This window comes from Alosa sapidissima, chromosome 7 (genome assembly GCF_018492685.1).
Source record: "Alosa sapidissima isolate fAloSap1 chromosome 7, fAloSap1.pri, whole genome shotgun sequence".
NCBI lineage: Eukaryota > Metazoa > Chordata > Actinopteri > Clupeiformes > Clupeidae > Alosa > Alosa sapidissima.
This window is the reverse complement of record NC_055963.1, coordinates 5,124,528-5,143,181: the sequence shown is the minus strand read 5'-3', so window position 1 is coordinate 5,143,181 and position 18,654 is coordinate 5,124,528. Positions and strand designations below refer to the sequence as shown.

General features: G+C 41.8%; 3 protein-coding genes across 4 annotated transcripts; 1 reads left to right on the top strand and 2 right to left on the bottom strand.

Moving 5' to 3' along the window:
• Window positions 1-361: 361 nt before the first annotated feature.
• Window positions 362-7,509, bottom strand: amt (aminomethyltransferase). The gene is made up of 9 exons (XM_042098905.1): window positions 7,293-7,509; window positions 5,221-5,388; window positions 4,806-4,886; window positions 4,508-4,639; window positions 3,280-3,358; window positions 3,052-3,197; window positions 2,780-2,960; window positions 2,439-2,594; window positions 362-2,069 (listed from the first exon to the last, which is right to left on the bottom strand). Exons 1-9 carry the CDS (start codon window positions 7,419-7,421, stop codon window positions 1,891-1,893), a joined length of 1,251 nt encoding a protein of 416 aa, XP_041954839.1. The 5' UTR covers window positions 7,422-7,509; the 3' UTR covers window positions 362-1,890.
• Window positions 7,510-8,706: 1,197 nt separating this feature from the next.
• si:dkey-20d21.12 (uncharacterized protein LOC556245 homolog) lies at window positions 8,707-13,581 on the top strand. The gene is made up of 4 exons (XM_042098930.1): window positions 8,707-8,979; window positions 9,887-10,009; window positions 12,322-12,510; window positions 13,188-13,581. The coding sequence occupies exons 1-4, from the start codon at window positions 8,952-8,954 to the stop codon at window positions 13,316-13,318; spliced, it is 471 nt and encodes a 156-aa protein (XP_041954864.1). The 5' UTR covers window positions 8,707-8,951; the 3' UTR covers window positions 13,319-13,581.
• Window positions 13,582-14,363: 782 nt separating this feature from the next.
• hyal3 (hyaluronidase 3) lies at window positions 14,364-18,262 on the bottom strand. Of its 2 annotated transcripts, none has more exons than XM_042098902.1 (4): window positions 18,035-18,262; window positions 16,000-16,925; window positions 15,693-15,782; window positions 14,364-15,471 (listed from the first exon to the last, which is right to left on the bottom strand). In XM_042098902.1, the coding sequence occupies exons 1-4, from the start codon at window positions 18,060-18,062 to the stop codon at window positions 15,208-15,210; spliced, it is 1,308 nt and encodes a 435-aa protein (XP_041954836.1). In that variant the 5' UTR covers window positions 18,063-18,262; the 3' UTR covers window positions 14,364-15,207. The 2 variants fall into 2 exon arrangements, with proteins under 2 accessions (XP_041954836.1, XP_041954837.1); XM_042098903.1 differs by lacking the exon at window positions 18,035-18,262 and adding an exon at window positions 17,932-18,005.
• Between the last annotated feature and the right edge of the window lie 392 nt (window positions 18,263-18,654).

The window sequence follows — 18,654 nt, the reverse complement described above, 5'->3', positions numbered from 1 at the left end:
AAGGATTATGGGTATTGTGGTTTCCCGGTACCATGGTCTAGGTATTCAGAAATGACAACACTGGTTCGACAAAATACAATTCCCACAAGCAATTAACACGACTCAGCTGTTGGATGTGTTTGAGATGTGATAAAAAGAAAACTGTAATGTAGGCCTATTTTGAGTGTTAATATCCACACGTGTTGCCTCAACAGTTGTCCTCCAACTATTACAGCCAACACGACATCGAGATGTCTAGTCCGGACTACTCACACCACAGGACTTTTTTTTTACAGTAGGTCTAATGAAGAAGAGATTCCCAATAGTTTACAAAGACGTGGCTCAAACATCTAATCCGTCCAACCAACACAAACACAGTCTCTTCAAAGTACTTAAAAAATCTTTATTAGTGTCAATCGAAGAAGACTAGTAAAATTAAAGACTTCCAAATAAATTCATATAAAAAATGAGGACCATCGATGTTCACAATAGACTCTTAAAATATAAATGGACAAACAACACTGTCCTTGTTCCCTGTAGCCTACACAAGAGACATTTTAGTCATTTAGAAAAAGAGAAAAGGAAACATGAAAGAGAAGCTCTTTTGCGTTGCTTCTAAGCGCCCACTGGCTTATTCACCGAGCATTTAACTGGGGCTATTATTAAAATAATCATGCATAAATGGTGCACATTTGTAAGTAAAATAAGCCCATCATTGTTTTTACAATGTCTATTAGTTCATCATGACAGAAGCTGTCAAAATATTCACTGCGGTCTTGCAGTAGTAGTGGCAATAGTCAGTAGTGGCAATAGTCAGTAGTAGTCAGGAGTAGTCGTGTAGCAATAGCAGTTTTACTTTTACAAAATGTTTTTATGCTAGGTACATGAACATGAAACCAGTGGAATATTCCCATAGACAGTCACAGTATAAGCATTCCAAGTATGAGGCTTAGTGACAGACCTAAATTAATGCAGTATAAGCGGTACACCTACAAAAAAGCCCTATTGCTTTCTTCTGTTTGAAGAATTAAGCCACAGGGCTCTCCTATGGCTGTCTAGAGAGTATACTACGAACATGCTATGCATACATGGTGTCTGCAGCTGTCCAAGTGCACATCTGCAAAGTCCATAGAGATCTACCACTTACTCCCACACCTAACGTTGTCACTACCACAGTGTACTTGGAATACCCCCAGATGTCATACGGATACAAAACATGCTGAGATCTTTGGTCCAGTTGCTGTCATATGGAACACAACACGAGACTGGTGAGGATGGGGAACAGGTTACAAACTGTATGACCTCCATGTGAATCAGACTCTAATTGGTCCAGTTTGGCACGGAATGAATAAAACATGTCTAATGTTAATTACATCTCTGGTTCTAATGTTTTTATCTTTTCACAGGTCAAAGGCACGTTTAATATCGCCCATTATCAAATAGCCATAGGCTAAAATGTAAGTAAAGATTGGGTCTTGACTGATTGATTGCCTATTACTTCGATATGTTGTCATTGGTCCACTGTATTGTGACAATTAAACGAACAGGCCTACATTTTGGTTTGTTTTCTGATATACTGAATGTAAACATAATCTTACAGCATTTGGACTATCAGGAGTTATACACTGTCAATACACTGTTGCAGAAGTCTTGAACAATGACAATCATTGCAGCTAGCATTAGCTGTTATATTGCAGTACAGGACAAAGCAAGTCAGTCATTAATCACAATATTAAAAATGTCTTATGTTGCTTAAATTCTGTCTACAAGAGTGTAAGCTCACATTAAGATAAGGAATGTTACTCTAAATACATATAGACTGGCTCAAAAATGATTTGGTTTTACACACACACACACACACACACACACACTAGTAGTACAGATAGAGTTATAAATCAGCAGTGCAAAGTGCTATTGACCAGTGTAATATTTGGAGGGTACAAATGGCATCTTGCTGACTACAGCTGGCACTGCTTTTTTCCTGACCTCCACCTGCACCGCTGTGCCCACCTTGCTAAAGCCGGCTTCCACGTAACCCATGGCTACATTCTTTTTGAGGCAAGGGGAAGGGCATCCACTGGTGATTTCACCTGGAACAACACAGAAGTGATACATTGTAAATGTTTTATAAACATGGCATTCTGTACACCATACGCTTTCCTCACTGTCATACACTACAAGCACTGAGAATTAAACCTTTTACATGCATCACCACATAAGCCTATGCAGTCTCAGGTCAGATGTGACTTCAGCAATTATACATCTCGGCACATCCATTGGATAGTGGCACAATTTAATTGCAGGACATAATACAATGCCACAAATGCTCACATACCATTCCACAATAGAAGGTTTGGAAACTAAAAATCAATTTCATCCTTATTTTTACACTTAGCCCTCTCAAGGAGATAAACAGTCATACAGGAGAGATCACTCTTTTGGCCGAGTGATGGACTGACCTATGACGCGGCCATCTGGTGCAAGGATAGGGGTGTGCTGTCGAACAGGTGGCCCCGTGGAGATCAGGCCCACACGCTTTCTCTGAGTTTTTGCTTTGATCTGAGGAACCACAATATCAGCCCCAGGGAAACCCCTCTGCTGACGACGCCGCTTGCCTTGTACACAAACACACAGCCCAGTTACACTACGTTGAAGGAACTTTTGCCAAGTGTATAGAGGCAGTACAGAAATATTAGGATCTAAGTAAACTATGTCAAATAAGTCATGTAGTATAAACATACAATAATTCTGTATGCTGTCTAGTAATTGGTCAGAAAGATAAAAGTTGACATTAGTGTACCGATAGTCCACACCAAACTGGCTTCCACAGGTGTGGTATTCTCATCAATGTCGTTGCCATAGAGACACAGGCCCGCCTCCAGTCTCAAGCTGTCCCGTGCGCCCAGTCCTGCTAGCTTTACCTCAGTGTTGGTCAGCAGCTTCTCAGCCAAAGCCACTATACTCCCAGAGGGAACAGAGATCTGAGGAGAACAAAAACAGACGGTGTGATTGCAGTCGCACACCGAGAGCTCATGAGTGGCATAGCACCCAAGCAAATGAGATGGCATGTACCTCTACTCCATCCTCCCCCGTGTACCCGCAGCGAGTGACCCTGCAGCCCTGGATACCAAACACCGGGGTCAGCACAGAGGTCATGAAGGTCAACTTGCTCAGGTCATCAGTCACCCCTGGCTGTAGCACACGTGCCATAGAGGGACCTGGGGACACATATGTTCATCTAAACATAGCCAGATTCCGTTGATTAAAGCCCATAGATAAAAGTGGCATCGCCAACCTTACCTTGCAGTGCAATAAGACTCTCCTCCAGAAACTCCAAATCCACATCATGACCTGCAGCTTTGAACTCCTGCAGTCTTGCCTGAACACACCAATAAACACACATTATAACTGCTGAACACACCAATAAACACACACATTATAACTGCTGAACACACCAATAAACACACATTATAACTGCTGAACACACCAATAAACACATACATTATAACTGCTTTCAGACAGAAGTGTAAGTCAACCAGTTCTGCGCATATCAAGACGTTGGGCCGTATATCTGAACAACATATCCCGACATTTGGAACTCCAAACTTATGCGGTTCTAACACTAGTCGCCTCCAAGTGTTTTTGAAGGACATTATGCTCACTGCGTCGGGATTAGTGTGTGTTTCACCTCACTGTGTGTTCACTGTGTGCTGACTGTGTTTCACTAATTCACGGATTGGGATAAATGCAGAGACCAAATTTCCCTCACAGGATCAAAAGAGTATACTTATACTTATTTCCTATTTGGTATAAGAAAGTTATAAGGAAATCATAAAGGCAACAAGGACAAGGAGGAAGCGGTGGCTGTTCGTCATTTACGGGTTCAGGTTATCAGCCTGCCTTGCACTCACTAGCCTGCCTTGCACTCACTATCCTGTCTGAAAACAGTTTATGTCAGCTTTTACAACATGATGGACATGATGTATTTTATGAAGCTGTATTGCTCACATACCCACACACTCTTGGACACACATACTGTACATTACGACCAGACTGAATAAACACTAATTACACAGCAACATTACAAGCCCAGATATTTACCCTGCATATAGATTTTTCGTTGTGACAAAAATCATGTTGATGACAAAAATGAAACTACGCTCATTGAAGCAGAGGCCAAGTGGCAGTACTGAGGGTCAATCTGAGTGGGGATGACTGAACTAGTTAACCCCTAGCAAGGACTATGGAAGGCTGCACACCTTGAGCAAGGCACCTAACCCCTCACTGCTCCCCGAGCGCCGCTGTTGAAGCAGGCAGCTCACTGCGCCGGGATTAGTGTGTGCTTCACCTCACTGTGTGTTCACTGTGTGCTGTTTGTGTTTCACTAATTCACCGATTGGGTTAAATGCAGAGACCAAATTTCCCTTATACTTAGCAAGGACTATGGAAGGCTGCACACAGTGCAGACAGTGCAGTGTTGAGTTTTTGATCCTGTCTGGGGTGTGCAGATGGACAGTGCTGGTCTCACCTTCATGTGGGCAGAGTCTTTGTCAGCACAACCAGCATTGGAGACAACATACAGATAACCCTGATCGGTCTTAGTGACGATCAGGTCGTCCATTATTCCTCCCTTCTCATTGGTGAAGAGGGAGAGCGACCCCTGGAGTGAGACAGAGACAGAGGTCAGAGGTCAGAGGTCAGGTAAAGAAGCATGTTGTATTGCACCTGTGCCTATGTGTCTCAATGTGTGTGCATGTGCACATGCTCATGTTTTCGTGTGTGGTTTTGCATGTGATTGTGTACACCTCTCCGTGGCATCGTCTGACCTGGTTGTCCTTTAGTTCAGCAACATCTGCAACAATCAAGGACTCCATGAACTTTATTCTGTCCTTCCCGTGTACTTTTGTCTGAAAACAAAACCCAAATAACAAATGGCTGTGTCTGCAAAAAACACAGTCTGTGATATACAAAGAATTGCTTATCCATTAGCAGAGTAAGAAGTGTGTCTAGCCCTGGACATTCGGTCAGGCATAAAACATAACAACTTGTGACCACAAGCACAGAAACATTAAAACACCTCATTGCCCACACATACAATAAGCTTGACAGACACATGGTGGACACATTCAGACCACCAAAAATTATGAATTTATACAAATAATGAATGAATGAATCAAGCAAGCATGTACACACACACACACACACACACACACTCTCTCTCTCTCTCTCTCTCAGCAATACCTGAAGCATGTGGCTGACATCAAACAAGGAGCAGTGTTCTCGCGTGTGCATATGGGAGACGATGTGGCTGTCTCTATACTGCACAGGCATACTCCAGCCAGCAAAGCCCACCATCTTTCCACCCTGATCACGATGGAAGTCAAACAGGACGGTCTGCTTCAGAGGGGCCTGACATGCAAACACAGGAAATAGAAAGGAATTATTTTAAAAGCCTGTCTTATGCACAGTAACACAGTCTTTCCAGTAGAGGGCATAGTATTTTATGGCAATGACACAATAATGAATTATAACTTAGCACAGATTGTGTATAAAGGTAGGCTGCACCATGCTGATGTTATATTAAAATGAAAATGCATGTTATCATAAGCAGTATTATGGCAAAATAATTGCTTGGTGGGTTTCAGTTGCAATCTGATCGAGAGAATGAACTAATTAATGTTAATGAGATTAACATTATATGTATATATAGATAGATAGATAGATAGATAGATAGATACTTTATTGATCCCCAGGGGAAATTCAAGCATATAACATAATTCTTCTTGAATTTCCCCTGGGATCAATAAAGTATTTATCTATCTATCTATCTATCTATTAGACTGCAATGCAATCTTACACTAGTAGGTAGCTAAGCTTTTTATTGTTAACTGTATGTCTGAGATATGCAACAATGCAACAAGTGAGACTTATTAGCAACCCACTCAGCTAGTTGTTATCTAGCAAGATGAAAGGGACAGAGTTCATATATGCAATCATGTGTCTCAGATATGATTCAAAAGCTTTATTTTAAAGGGTGAAGGTCCAATGTCAAGGTTTGCCACATTTACCGTAAAACTACTACGACTTTACTTACCATCAGTCGTCAGCTATTTCTCACTTAAAGAGTAGAAGTGAACTCCTTCTATCCAAATTCCATTTTTATTAAACAGGCTAGTCAGCTAATCAGTTGCAGCAGTCATAATGCTCTGTTAATAGGAGTGCTTTAGGGCGGACATAGCTACAAATACTTTACTAAGCATAACACATTTCCAGCCATTTGTAAGGTGGGCCTTTCTGATTGACTGTGGACTTAAAACTATTAGTATAAAGACAAGTCACAATCTCACACTTACACAAGAAGATACCATCAACACTCTGATATGATCACAGAAATAACAGACCAATCAGTGTAGAGTGGTGTGAGGTTGACCTCTGACCTTTAGACTGGATGCTACCAGAGCTTATCAGTCTTCACCAAACAAGTCCAAAGTCATGTACTACATTGAATACCTTCACACTTTCTCACAGAGAGAGAGAGAGAGAGAGAGACACACACAAAGAGAATTCACTGGAAACACAACATGACTCAACACAGCACAACATGAATAATATGGTTCTTTTTTCTACTCTAAGTGACACTGGTGTGCAGCCACACCTAAATAGTTGAGTACATTCTACAAAAAAAACCTTATTAACTCAACCTTGAACTATGTTGAGACATTGCGGTGTGGGTGTATGTGTCTGTGTCTTCACTGTGATGAACAAGTCATGCATGCAGGCCACATCTGTGGTCTTGCTGTAGGCCCACTTGTACTCCCTGGCTGCTCTCGTGCTTCCTATTACACTGCACCCTTATCTGGACATCATGTGTAGCACGAGGACAAGGGAGGGTAGGTCTGTAACTCGCGACGTTTTGTGGCACAGCTCTCGCATCTGTCACCGTGTTGGACATGCATGACTAGCCTACCTCTGAATGAGATTAGAACAAACGGGAATGCAACGCAACCACTGAGTTTGGGAGTATGTGCTCATATTTCAGAAATGTACGATATAACTCACGTAGCCTAACTGAGTAGCCTAGTCCATGTTGACATGGGGTACTCGGCCTCATCCATCCCCATCGCATATTTTAGTTTTTCATCAGTTGATCCAAATAAGCTGCACAAGCACTCTTCTACAAGTAATATAATATATCATGCATTCACCTGGGGGTGCAAAACGTCTAAATCCACAATCAAAGCAACCAGTAGATGTTTTCTGTCCCAACATGCCTATGTTGCATCTTCTACTTGGTGACAATCCTGTTACTTTACCTCCGAAGTTGACGCATGTCTCTGCTGCAGCGCTGCTGTTCCAAGTTTCAATCTTCGCGGGGATTCCCTCAGAGCCCGGTTACCAATACTAATGCCCGACCGACAGCAACCTAACACCTGTAGAAACATCTTTACGTTCTAACCTCACGCTCAGTAACCCCAACGAGAACAGATTCGTTTAATTTCTTCTTCTGGACTCCGCTCTCAACCGCATAACACCGTTTTTGGGAAGTGGTGGTTTGTGGGAAATGTAGTTGACATGCAAATGCATTCATAGGGCTACTTTTAGGACTAGGAAAATTATATTGACCATTATTTGTGTAACAGAGTTGAAAATAACCTCACTTACATAAAGTGAATTCTTTCAAAGTTATGATATTACATTGTTATTGTAATCTCTATTTTATATACACTGGTTTTTATATGTTTAAAATGTTTTCATATGTCGTACCCATTCACATGAGTTTAAAACATGAGACATTGCGACTGCTATTGTATTTTCATTTCTACTTTGCATTTCAATATTTTGAGCATTTGCGCTTCCCGTACTCCAGTCAGAACTAGTCTGCTGGAGGCAGTCGTCAATCGTCTAATCTCTCAATCTCAATTCTTTGTTTTATTTGTGAATGCATAAAAACAGTGAGAAGAGTTCGTGTGTTGAGCCATACTTTATCATCACAACTGACACCTGCAATAAAGAGGGTCGTCACATTTGGCTTACATTTTGCTTATGCCCTCGAGGTTTTAATATCTTAATTAGTAATTTAATATAGACAGTTGGATCTGGTATCTTTGTGATTTTACAGACAAATTGTATATCATGAAAAGTGAGCCATGGCACACAATTTGCACAGCATCTCCTGGGGAATTTTCGTCAAACCTGGCAGAGCTAATCATTATAAAAAGCCAGATGAACTGATTAGTTAGGCCTACTTAATGTCACAGGGTCAAAGGTCAAGGTGAGACATATCCCCCCCCCCCCACACATACACACACACAGTCAGTACCTAATCAGTCCATCTGGCCTTCATGCCAATTAAGTGTTCCAGGTCTGATGAATATCTTTCAATGTGCTCAGGAGATATTGCACCCTGGCATTACAGAAATTATGGAAGTTGAGGCTGTGTAAACAGATCCAACTTATTATCATGCAACAATATACTCCAGAGATACATAACTTTCAGAAAGTAGGCTATGTAAAGGGTATTTTCCCTCCAAGTGGTAGTGAAAACCCTACTTATTAAAACTACACAAAAGGTCAGTGTTTCTTTGAATCAATCACTCAATGTTGCATGGTCTCACTGTCCCATGCTAGCCCAATATAATTGAATCATAGTTGAACTCATAGATGGGCTATTAATAACACCACCACCCTGGCACACTAGTGACTATTTTTGTCTCGAGACAGTTGGGCCAGAAGGGACAGATTGACATGCAAGCACCAGAGACACAACAGTGTAGAGCGGGCGAAGAACTCCTAACTCCAACACAACCGTTTAGACTGGGCGAACAACTCCTAACTCCAACACAACTTTTTGATACAGGCTAATGATGTTCAGATATTTTGTCTGAATAAGTCATTAATAGCGGCGTCAGGATTTCCTTTGGCTTATCTGTAATTCAACCATTCTTGAGGCAACAGTTGACCAACAGCCACAGATGAGCCTGCTGAAGACCTATTCTGATGGTAAGACATGAGCAAGGAGATATTGCAAACTAAAAAGGTCTGTTCTTAGAAAGAGTATGACACCATGGATGTGACAATCAGAGAGGACCAGTAAGTAAAATTATGTCATTATAGGGGTGTGGTATTGTGCTGTTTCCTTACTTTATAGTCCACATTATGGCACTTTTGAGTGATTTCTAAAAAGTAAATCTAGAGGTTGGTCCTTGTTGTCTAGTATTTCTGTCTGTGTTGGGAAGATATCAAAGCAGGATATTAGTTGTATGCCTCTTTGTTCCTTAGGAAGGGATTTTATGTAATGTGCTTCTTTGTCTGTCCTGTCCATGTTGGAAACAAGTGTTCTCACTTTTACATGTTATACATTGATCTACGTTGTGTCCTCTATATCCATAAATAAAACCAATCAATCAATCAGTCAATCAATCTGAAGTATGTTGGTATGTCTTATATCTTTATAGACCATGCATGTTTTTTATATCTAAATGCCTTTTAGAGTCAACAGTATAGTCAGCTTTAAAGATTTTGTTTATGCTTCTTCGGTTCTGGGTAGGATTTGTCTCTTTTTTCCAAACTGATATACATTCTCATATAATATGTGCTCTGGGTTGCCCTTCTATGCTTTTATTTGCTATTACTTTTTATGTAAAGAACATTGAATTACCTCTGTGTATGAAATGAGCTATATAAATAAACTTGACTTGACTGAGGGACAAGCCTGGTCTACAGTATATAACTGCCCCATAGCATTGAGGAAAACAAATAGTGGTCCTCCTTATTCAAAAAGTCACACCGAGGAGGTACACTCCCATAGGACAAAAACAATCAATTGACTCTCTTTGCCAATGATACAAAGTTGATTGGTACTGACTGGTTACTGCAACATTGCATCACTTTCTTTTGTCGTTTTCAGGGATGTTGAAGCAGTCTCCCTCTTCACATCCTGCATTTCTCAGTGATGGGGATCTGACAGAGATTCAGCTGCACTCAGTCGAATCTATTAATGACCTGCACCGACACCACCCTGAACAAAAAGGTACATGCAGCACATTCCCTCAGATATACAGTACACACACACGCACGCGCTCACACCCACGCTCACGCACACACACATTATATTTTAACCAAGGACCAAATGAAACACAGCAGAGAGGTAACTAACCCTTCCCATTAGTATTCCCAGAGAAACTATATTAGGTTTCGTTTTTGTTTGGGGGACAGGCTGCCCCCACTTTGTTTCCAGTTTTCGGAGCCTGGGCTGCCTACAAAGACCGTTTTTTTTACAGTGTACTCACGGGATGGGCAGCTAGGTCATAAGGAGATGATTGCTGAATGTGACAAAAATGTTATGGGCTTGAAATCACGTACGATCACTGACTGCACCTTTAAGCATGTGAGGCTACTAAAATAAAGAGGGGGCCCATTATATTATAATGTAATAAATTAACAGTTTTTGTAAATTGGTCTTCTCTGGGCCAGTAAATTTGTACAAGGGGCCAGCACAAATGTCATGTTCTGGTTGCAGGGGGCAGCTGAGGGGAAATGTTATGCTGGACACTGACCTGATGCCTTTTCCTCCCAGACTGCCATGTTCAGCTGTCAGCACACATCAATGCACTGAGCGTGACATCATCTCCCTTTCTCTTCTCTGCTCCAAACCCCTGCCTCAAACTTTGCTTTTTTTTTTTTAACGGTTTGTGATATTAGCTGTATGACCTAATTTTATAGCTTATCTGTTCCACTGTCTTATTATAGCTGGTAGACACTTTGACCATAGATTAAGGGAGCACAAGACCTTTTCCATTTTTGAAGAGGCCAATGTATTATGAGTGACTGTTTTACACTTTTGATTACAGAGCGGCACTTCTCAATCCATAGAACACTGAATTACCATTTAAGCTTGCTGGTTTCAATATGCAATAACCATAACAAGAAGTTTTCAGCCTGTTGTTTTGGTCTGAGACTTTAAGTAGGTTGTGTACAGTTACTTTGACTGACCTGCTGAGGCACTTCATGAAGGCCACATACCGCATGTGTGATGTCATGTGTCTTCATAAGGTGTCTAGCAGCTCATTTCACACTTAACACACAATCACCAGTTTAGCAGTTCAAGGATTCAAAAAATTATATTTTCTATCATATAGTGATAGAACATTTAATTCGGTTAGAGTGGTTGGGTTTAGAGGGAGCATTAAAATCTATAATTAATTAAATAAATGTACTAACAGGTAGTTAATATCAGTTTTTTTCCTGATTACCAATCAATAGTAGTATAAATGAAAGATTCTTTGCAAGTTCTCTTTCAAAAGTGCTCTGAACCGTGTGCCAGGTGGAAGCAGCTGAAGGGATTGGTGGAGGGCTTGTGATCAGTGTTGCCAGATCTCGTGAGAAAAAGAAGCAACCAGGACTCTGAAAACAAGACAAAAAAAAAAAAGATTTTATTCTAAAAGGAAGGGGGTGTGGTATGTGTGTGTGCGTGTGTGTTGTGTACAGTATTTACAGTAGGCTTGTGGGATTTAAATTCCCTTGCGTCGACTATGTAATGAGCCGGCATTGCGTCCACTTGATAAGCTACAGCTGTGTTTTTCAACCACTGTGCCGGGGCACACTAGTGTGCCGTGAGAGATCATCAGGTGTGCCGCAGAAAATTACCCAAATGTCACTCACTGGTCCAGAAAAGCAAACTGTTGCATCAAAGAATTTATAATGCTCTCATTGATTGTAAGATTGCACTATTTGTGGTATGCAGGCATTGTACAACGGGGGCCCCATATCCAGTATTCACAGAATCATCACATATCCAGTTCATAACAACAATTAAATTAGATATAGTCACCTACAAATGAAACAGAGGGTGCTTGTGCAGGTCTTGCATAGAAGCCATAATAAGGCCATATCTGTGTATTATTTGAAATTTTAGGCTATGGTATGTTTATTTTTTTTCTTCACACAGGATGTCAGTGTGCTGTGGGACATTTTAAGTGTCAAAAGTGTGCCGTGGCACAAAAAAGGTTGAAAAACACTGAGCTACAGCACCTAAAAACAAGCCCAAAAACCCACAACCCGCTACTTCTATTATTTAAAAGCATCTTCGCAAAAAAAGAAGCCCAAAGTTGCTTTTAATTAGCGGAATTGGCAACCCTGGTTGTGATGATGGAGTCTATCTTTCTTTCTGCTGCGTAACTGCAAAGGTCTGAAAGTTGGATCTGAGTGATACAGTGATCTTGGTTGTGTGCTTGATGATTCTTGTGAGTTATTCCTTGCTTCTTTTTTGTCAGGAAGTTGTGCCAAGATGCAATTCTAATTCAATAGTGTACCATTGTTAAAATGTCCTGTCAAACATTTCAGGAGGCAGACCACCCCTCCATCCTTTCTCTCTTTCATCCAATGGGAATGTGTCAACCCCAGTTCTCAGAACTTCTGCCCGTCAAACGACTCGGCCTCCACATGATGCTGTGAAGTATTACCCACACATTCTTATCTGTGCAAGCCTCAGCCTCCTCCTCGTCACCCTAGCGGTCATCCTCTTTGTCATAGGTAATAAATCCTTAACCTCTTCATATGCCCTTTCAGCCATTCCAGTTATGGATCCAGATGAGAATGCTAAGATGCATTGTGCCACTAGATGGGCCAAGTGATGGACTTTGTATCCTATCTTTATATCCTTCTTTCATTGGTTAGTAGTGATGATAATTCCTTATTGCTCCAAATACCTACTCGGCGGGTGCCACCATTCTAAGGAAAGATTTAAACACAAATGACTATTAACATACTATTTCAAATATATTCATTTTTGGACACATCTACCCAAAACCTTACCCTACAGTCTCTTAGTATAGAGGGTGCAGCTGAAGGCCTGCTCGCTGATCACTAGTCATTTTTTAACCATTTTAATTCATTTATTTGTTATTACAAAATAATAATAAATATATTTTGTTAATACAAATATATAGCATATATATATACTGTATATAAATATTTATAACCATCTCGTCCCCAAATGGTATCACTTTGTGTGACCTGTCCCTGAACTCCGATTAGACTGAGAGAGACTGCTTAGCCATGTGAGGATACCTGTCCCAACTTTTCCCTGCACTACATCTCATAATTATGAAGAGTTTGGTAGATGTGTTCTGTTCTTTCTGTATTCATGTAATTATTTTGGCACTTTTTCAGAACGTCCTCTCTCTCCTCTCTCTCTTTCCTGTGTCCAGTCAAGCAGGCCAGCACTGTGAGCTCTCTGTCTGAGCTGCTGCTGCAGAATCAGGGCCACGCGCAGGAGGTGTCTGAGCTGAAACACAAGATGCAGCTCCTGGAGAGGAACCTCAACGCCACAGGCCATTGACGCGCTAGCTCTCCCCTCCCCAAGCCCACAGCTACGTGCGTGTTCAAGTGGAGCCTGCCCACCAGCTCAATTTACTACAGTCATGCAACACTTCTACAGCACTGTGCAATAGCTGTAAACTGCTGTGGAAATTGTGCACCTAAGTTTACACTGTCTTGTATGTGTGTGTTTTCAGACTACTAGGACCATGCTCTTTTGGAGCAACTTACGTATTCATGTCACTGATTTGAAAGTGTTCCTTTGATAATAAACGGTAGAAAATGCTGCGTGATTGCTGCTGAACAAACTTAAAGTTATCTGCAACACTGCCAACATTGGCTCTCTTATAAGCAGGGATTTAATCCAGGCGAAACGCAAGTAAACCCAGTTTATCCACCTCTGAAATTTCAGAAATAGAGTTTATCCTTCTTATTAGAGTTTGTCCAACTCTCAAAAGAGTTTATTCACCAATTTCAACTTTTAACACTGTATTATCCACATTCACAATATGTACACTCATCAACACTCTGAACCATTTAATACCACTGGTATTGTTATAAACATTGGACAATAACCTCCACCATCATCAAACATGTTCTGAATGCCTTTTTAAAAAAAATCCGATACCACATGGCGCAGTCCACCTCACTGAGATCACAGAAATTCATAGTTTACCCACCTCTTATTTTACCACTACATCCCTGCTTATAAGGATCTCTTAATGGGCTTTGCAAAGCTCTCGAGAACAACTGTGATCTTTGCTGTCACTATAAAATCAGCCAAATTAGTGACGTTTTACCTAAGAGAGAAGCCAGAAGACACAGATCTCTGTTGGGACGAACAGTCCTGTGTGTTTAGTCATGTCAACACTCCACTCAGTCATGGCATCCAGGTACATGACAGTGTCACAGACACAGTCCCTGCCATTCCTGTTGTATTTTTATACGTGCAAACTCCTCTGACACTTCCCTCTTCAACCCACCTATCTATCCATCTTTTGAAATAAGCCACAGATTTCTGTATCATGCCATCCTTCCTGTTATAGACCCCAAACATGAGACACATCTTTACTTAGCAAAGTATACATCTTTTCATTTTATTCATGACACGTTTGACCATTTATCACACTTTATCACAACTAGCCTTCATTGCTATCTAGCCTTTAGTTTGGCTTGTTAGAAAGCTATGAAAAAAACTCTGTTAGTATACAAATGCAAGCATTTACAATCTCATAAGAATGACTAGTATAGAAGGTAGGCTTTCTAGTCAGGAATGATATACAGTAACTGGGATGGCTTGTAAAGCCCATGTCTTTCCATATTACTTAGTGCTCTGTGCCTCTTGTTTGTCTGTTTGTTTACACTTTTTGTGTCACCTAAAATGAAAATACATGGATTTAAAAGACATTATACTATGAGCAGCGATACAGTCTTTTTGCACTGTGCCTTCAGAAATGCAGCATTATTGTTAAAGTAATACCAGTGTGAACACAAGAGAACACAGTGTCTACATCCTCTTCATATATTTCTTCACATACCATTATGACCCCCAGTTCCCTATATGACATCCATTGCTACATTTGGAGGCAAGTGGTTATTACATCAAAGTAAAGCCTGTGTTAACACACCAACTGATTTTGGGCCTGAATGGCCTCTCGTAAAAATGGCCAGTAAGGTATTACAATATCAAATTTTGGCCATAATACCTTTTAACTATTTCACATTTGGCCATAATACCTACTATTTCATATTTGTAAATTATTTATAACATCCTTGTTTTATCGTTCCTTGGCATGATCTCTACTAGTATACTACTGAATCCTACCAAGTATTGAAAAGAGACAGAGATAGTACTACATTCTGCACTCCTTTCATACACCTCAGAGGCTGCTGTGTTTCTGTAAACAAACTCTACTCTGTGGCGGGCTTGTCCTTCTCACAGGACCGGCCGCTCCACCCAGGCCCACACACACACTGGAATGCCTGGCGCAGTCGGTTGGGGTCGGACATCTCGTTGCCGAGGGGGATCATGTAGCCAGAGTGGGGTTGTCGTCGGGCACAGCGTCCGTGACCCCCACACACAACCTGGCCACAGCGCTGGACCCCACGTCGCAACTGGACCACATACTCACCCAGAACACTCTCAATGTAGTCCCTTAGCTGCAGACAGTGATGCTACACACACACACACACACACACACACACATGCGCACAGACACACATGCGCACACACACACACACACACACATGCACACACACACACACACACACACACACGCACACGCACACACACGCACACGCACACATACACACAAAGCATGAATGTAAATCCAGCACAGTGAGTCTTTTGAAAGAACATCAAATATCATAAAAACAGACATACAGTATACACTTACTTTAGACTGTGCAAAGCTAAGCTCACCCCAGAGCACCAGCCCATCCACCCCCAAAGCAGCGCTCTCCCCCAGAACCTTCTCCAGATATGTCTGTAGAGATGCACACAGAGAACACACATGTACTGTATTCCATGCACACATGCTCAAGATCAAATTAGCACACAGATATGATGCACACACGTTTGTGTTATGGGAAGGCTTGCTAACATATCAGTGCCTCTTCATATGTAAAAAACACTGTGATCATATAGTATGTACTGTACGTGTGTGTGTGTGTGTGTGTGTGTGTGTGTGTGTATGTTCATACCTTATTTAGGAACTGCAGTGTGTGTGAGAAGGCAACTCTTGCATAAGGTATTACAGCAGTGGGTGTCAGATATGTTGCATGCTGGGTTGCGACTCTGAGGGCCTCGAGTATGCGGTGACGGACCATGAGTTGTGTGTGCCCATGCTGTGCCAGTTTCCATGGAACATACACACTGGGGTAGAGGGCACTGCTCTCTCGCCACAGCCATGCCAGCCGGTCATTCAGCAGAGAGGTACCTTTGTGGCACTGCCCCGTGTAGCCGCCCGGTCCTCCGAGGTTGGTGTTGTAGCACGGCGGGAAGCCGTAAAACCCCCAGAATGCCGCAGGGCGTAGAGTCATGCAGAGCCGCAACGTCTCCAGCATGAAGGTCCGTCCGGCTTCCTCGAACTCTCTCTTGGCGAGCGACCTGACCTCCTGTGGCCGCAGCTCCGGGTGGTTCAGCCTGGCCAGGCGCTCGGAGAGCTTTCGATAGGCCACTTTCGCGCCAAAGTCCCAGGTCCACAGAGGCTGCCAGGCCTCCCAGTCCAGCACGGCCAGTCCGTTGAAGTCCTGGCCGAGTGCTGCGTCCAGCTGCTCTCCAGCCAGCAAGAGGTGACCCTTGAGGTCAGCGAGCTGAGGGATGCCTCCATTCACTGGTGACCCTGTGTGTGTGAGGTAGGGGTAGAGGCCCAGGCGCTGCTGGTAGAAGAGACTGACCTCCGGGCCCCAGAAGTGCTCTTTGGGGTTGTGTATGATGCCATACTTCTCCAGGGGCAGGGAGACCCCGTAGCGATGCTGGCAGCGTCTAGTGGGCATGTTCCAGATCACAGGGAAGCCATGTGTCGTCAACCGGCCTTCTTCTGAGAGAGAAGCATTTAGGCTGGCAGGAGACGGACTCACCTCCGATATCAGAACAGACAGGCACAGGAAAAACATGGCTGAACTTCCTGTAAACCAGAGAGTAATTAATACAAGTTATACTGTAAATAAGATCTTCAAGCAATTTGCCACTAGGGTACAACAACTTCCCAATGTTAATATGAGACACAGACTAGGCACTTAAAAAGTTGCTCTGTTCACTAGAAGTGGCTGTTGAGGGATCATGTTCACAGAGTTCAATTATGTGTTGATCATTTTCTATTAAAAGCTGTGATGTTCAAAAAACTCACACCCCCTCGAAGCATTCAGTACTTCCTCATTTTGTGGCTTATTATACATTTTCATTCAGGCAATTTTTAGTCAGTTGACACTTTGTATGTATGTTTGTGTGTATTTGAGATGTTGACATAGTCTGTAATGGGTCAAATTCTAAATTTACATGCATCTATTCATTAAATCAATTTAACAATGACATGTTTTTTGACATGACATGACATGAGGACATTGCAACTCTCGGCCTGGTTGACAGAAAGCATGTATACATTCACACCTCCTCTTGAACCACACAGTGTCTAACAGTAACTTATTAGCTGGGGTAGAGAAGAGCACCAATAGCATACTAAAATAGGAGATTTTACTTTGGAATTTGAACAAATAGCTTGTTTTGTTGTCTTGGACAGGATTGAAGTGCTGGTCTGCACAGAATGAAATGTGTGTGTGTAGTGTAGTAATGCATGTCAAATTAGTAAGTTTGTTGAAGTTTGAAACAAAAACGACATAAATTGTAATAAATTGCATAACAAGAACATCAATTTTGTGGACAACTCACTTTCAATCACAATTGCCACAGCAATTGGGGGTGTGCATTGAACTCCACTGTGAGTGTACTTTGTTCTGGCACAGTAGATTAGAGTGCACTTGCATCCCATTTTTTGAGGGCAGCAACTAATTCTCAATCAAGTTAATGCATTTGAATTGTTCAGTGGCTAGATACAAATATTTAGGTCTGCCTATAAAAAATAATAATGTGAACACTTGATGTTGAAGGCTATAAGAAAAACTGAATTCCCTTACCTTAAAGGAAGTCAAGGACTAACTCAGTCAAACAGGCAGAATAAAGGCAAAAAGTACAAAGCAGGAAATATAAGCCTTTACCACCTCATTAACAGGAACTTACCCTCACCACATATGAAGAGACTAGCCATTAGGCTGAGAGAGATAACTGGGCTCAGCCCACTACACTCAACACGAGGAATGGATTTCACTGTCAGTCAGACAACGAGCCAACCAATGGCCAGCCATGTTCGTAGGTGCCACGTTGTGTGCCAAGCGAGTGAGGATCAATGCCAGTCTGTAGCCTCCAGATCCATGGAGATCCATGTGCAAGAAGATGGTCACAACTGCAGTCTGCACAGCACTGCTTTGAGTGATGGCAAGTCGTAAACATTGTTAATAGCAAAAATACACAGAGAAAAGGTTGGGTTTGAACACTTCAAACCCAACCTTTTCTCTGTGTATTTTGGAATTAAACAGTTTACTTGCATACCCCACACAGGCATCACCTAAGCAAAAATATTCTGAGAGCTGTCAATCAATTTTACAGAATTTGATCGCTTTTGTAAAATAAAAAAAGAGAAATCATGTGTTTGATGAAATATCTCAATACAATGGTAATAACAAAATAACAAATTCAGTTTGTCATGTTACATGTCAAAAGTTTTGAATGAACAATCCACCCTTATATGGCTAACATCCGTGGGGTTCTTATATATTCTTGTGTTCGTTCATGTTTTTCTT

Excerpts from the sequence above, each read along its gene's own strand:
- si:dkey-20d21.12 (XM_042098930.1), top strand. The coding sequence starts at position 8,952 with ATGAGCCTGCTGAAGACCTATTCTGATG. Across the intron at positions 8,980-9,886 it reads GCTGAAGACCTATTCTGATG|GGATGTTGAAGCAGTCTCCC; the intron begins GTAAGACATGAG and ends TGTCGTTTTCAG. Across the intron at positions 12,511-13,187 it reads GGTCATCCTCTTTGTCATAG|TCAAGCAGGCCAGCACTGTG; the intron begins GTAATAAATCCT and ends TCCTGTGTCCAG.
- amt (XM_042098905.1), bottom strand. The coding sequence starts at position 7,421 with ATGTTTCTACAGGTGTTAGGTTGCTGTCGGTCGGGCATTAGTATTGGT. Across the intron at positions 4,640-4,805 it reads CTGAACTAAAGGACAACCAG|GGGTCGCTCTCCCTCTTCAC; the intron begins GTCAGACGATGC and ends GTCTCACTCCAG. Across the intron at positions 3,198-3,279 it reads GAGTCTTATTGCACTGCAAG|GTCCCTCTATGGCACGTGTG; the intron begins GTAAGGTTGGCG and ends ATGTGTCCCCAG.
- hyal3 (XM_042098902.1), bottom strand. The coding sequence starts at position 18,062 with ATGGCTAGTCTCTTCATATGTGGTGAGG. Across the intron at positions 15,783-15,999 it reads CACTGCAGTTCCTAAATAAG|ACATATCTGGAGAAGGTTCT; the intron begins GTATGAACATAC and ends GCATCTCTACAG. Across the intron at positions 15,472-15,692 it reads TTAGCTTTGCACAGTCTAAA|CATCACTGTCTGCAGCTAAG; the intron begins GTAAGTGTATAC and ends GTGTGTGTGTAG.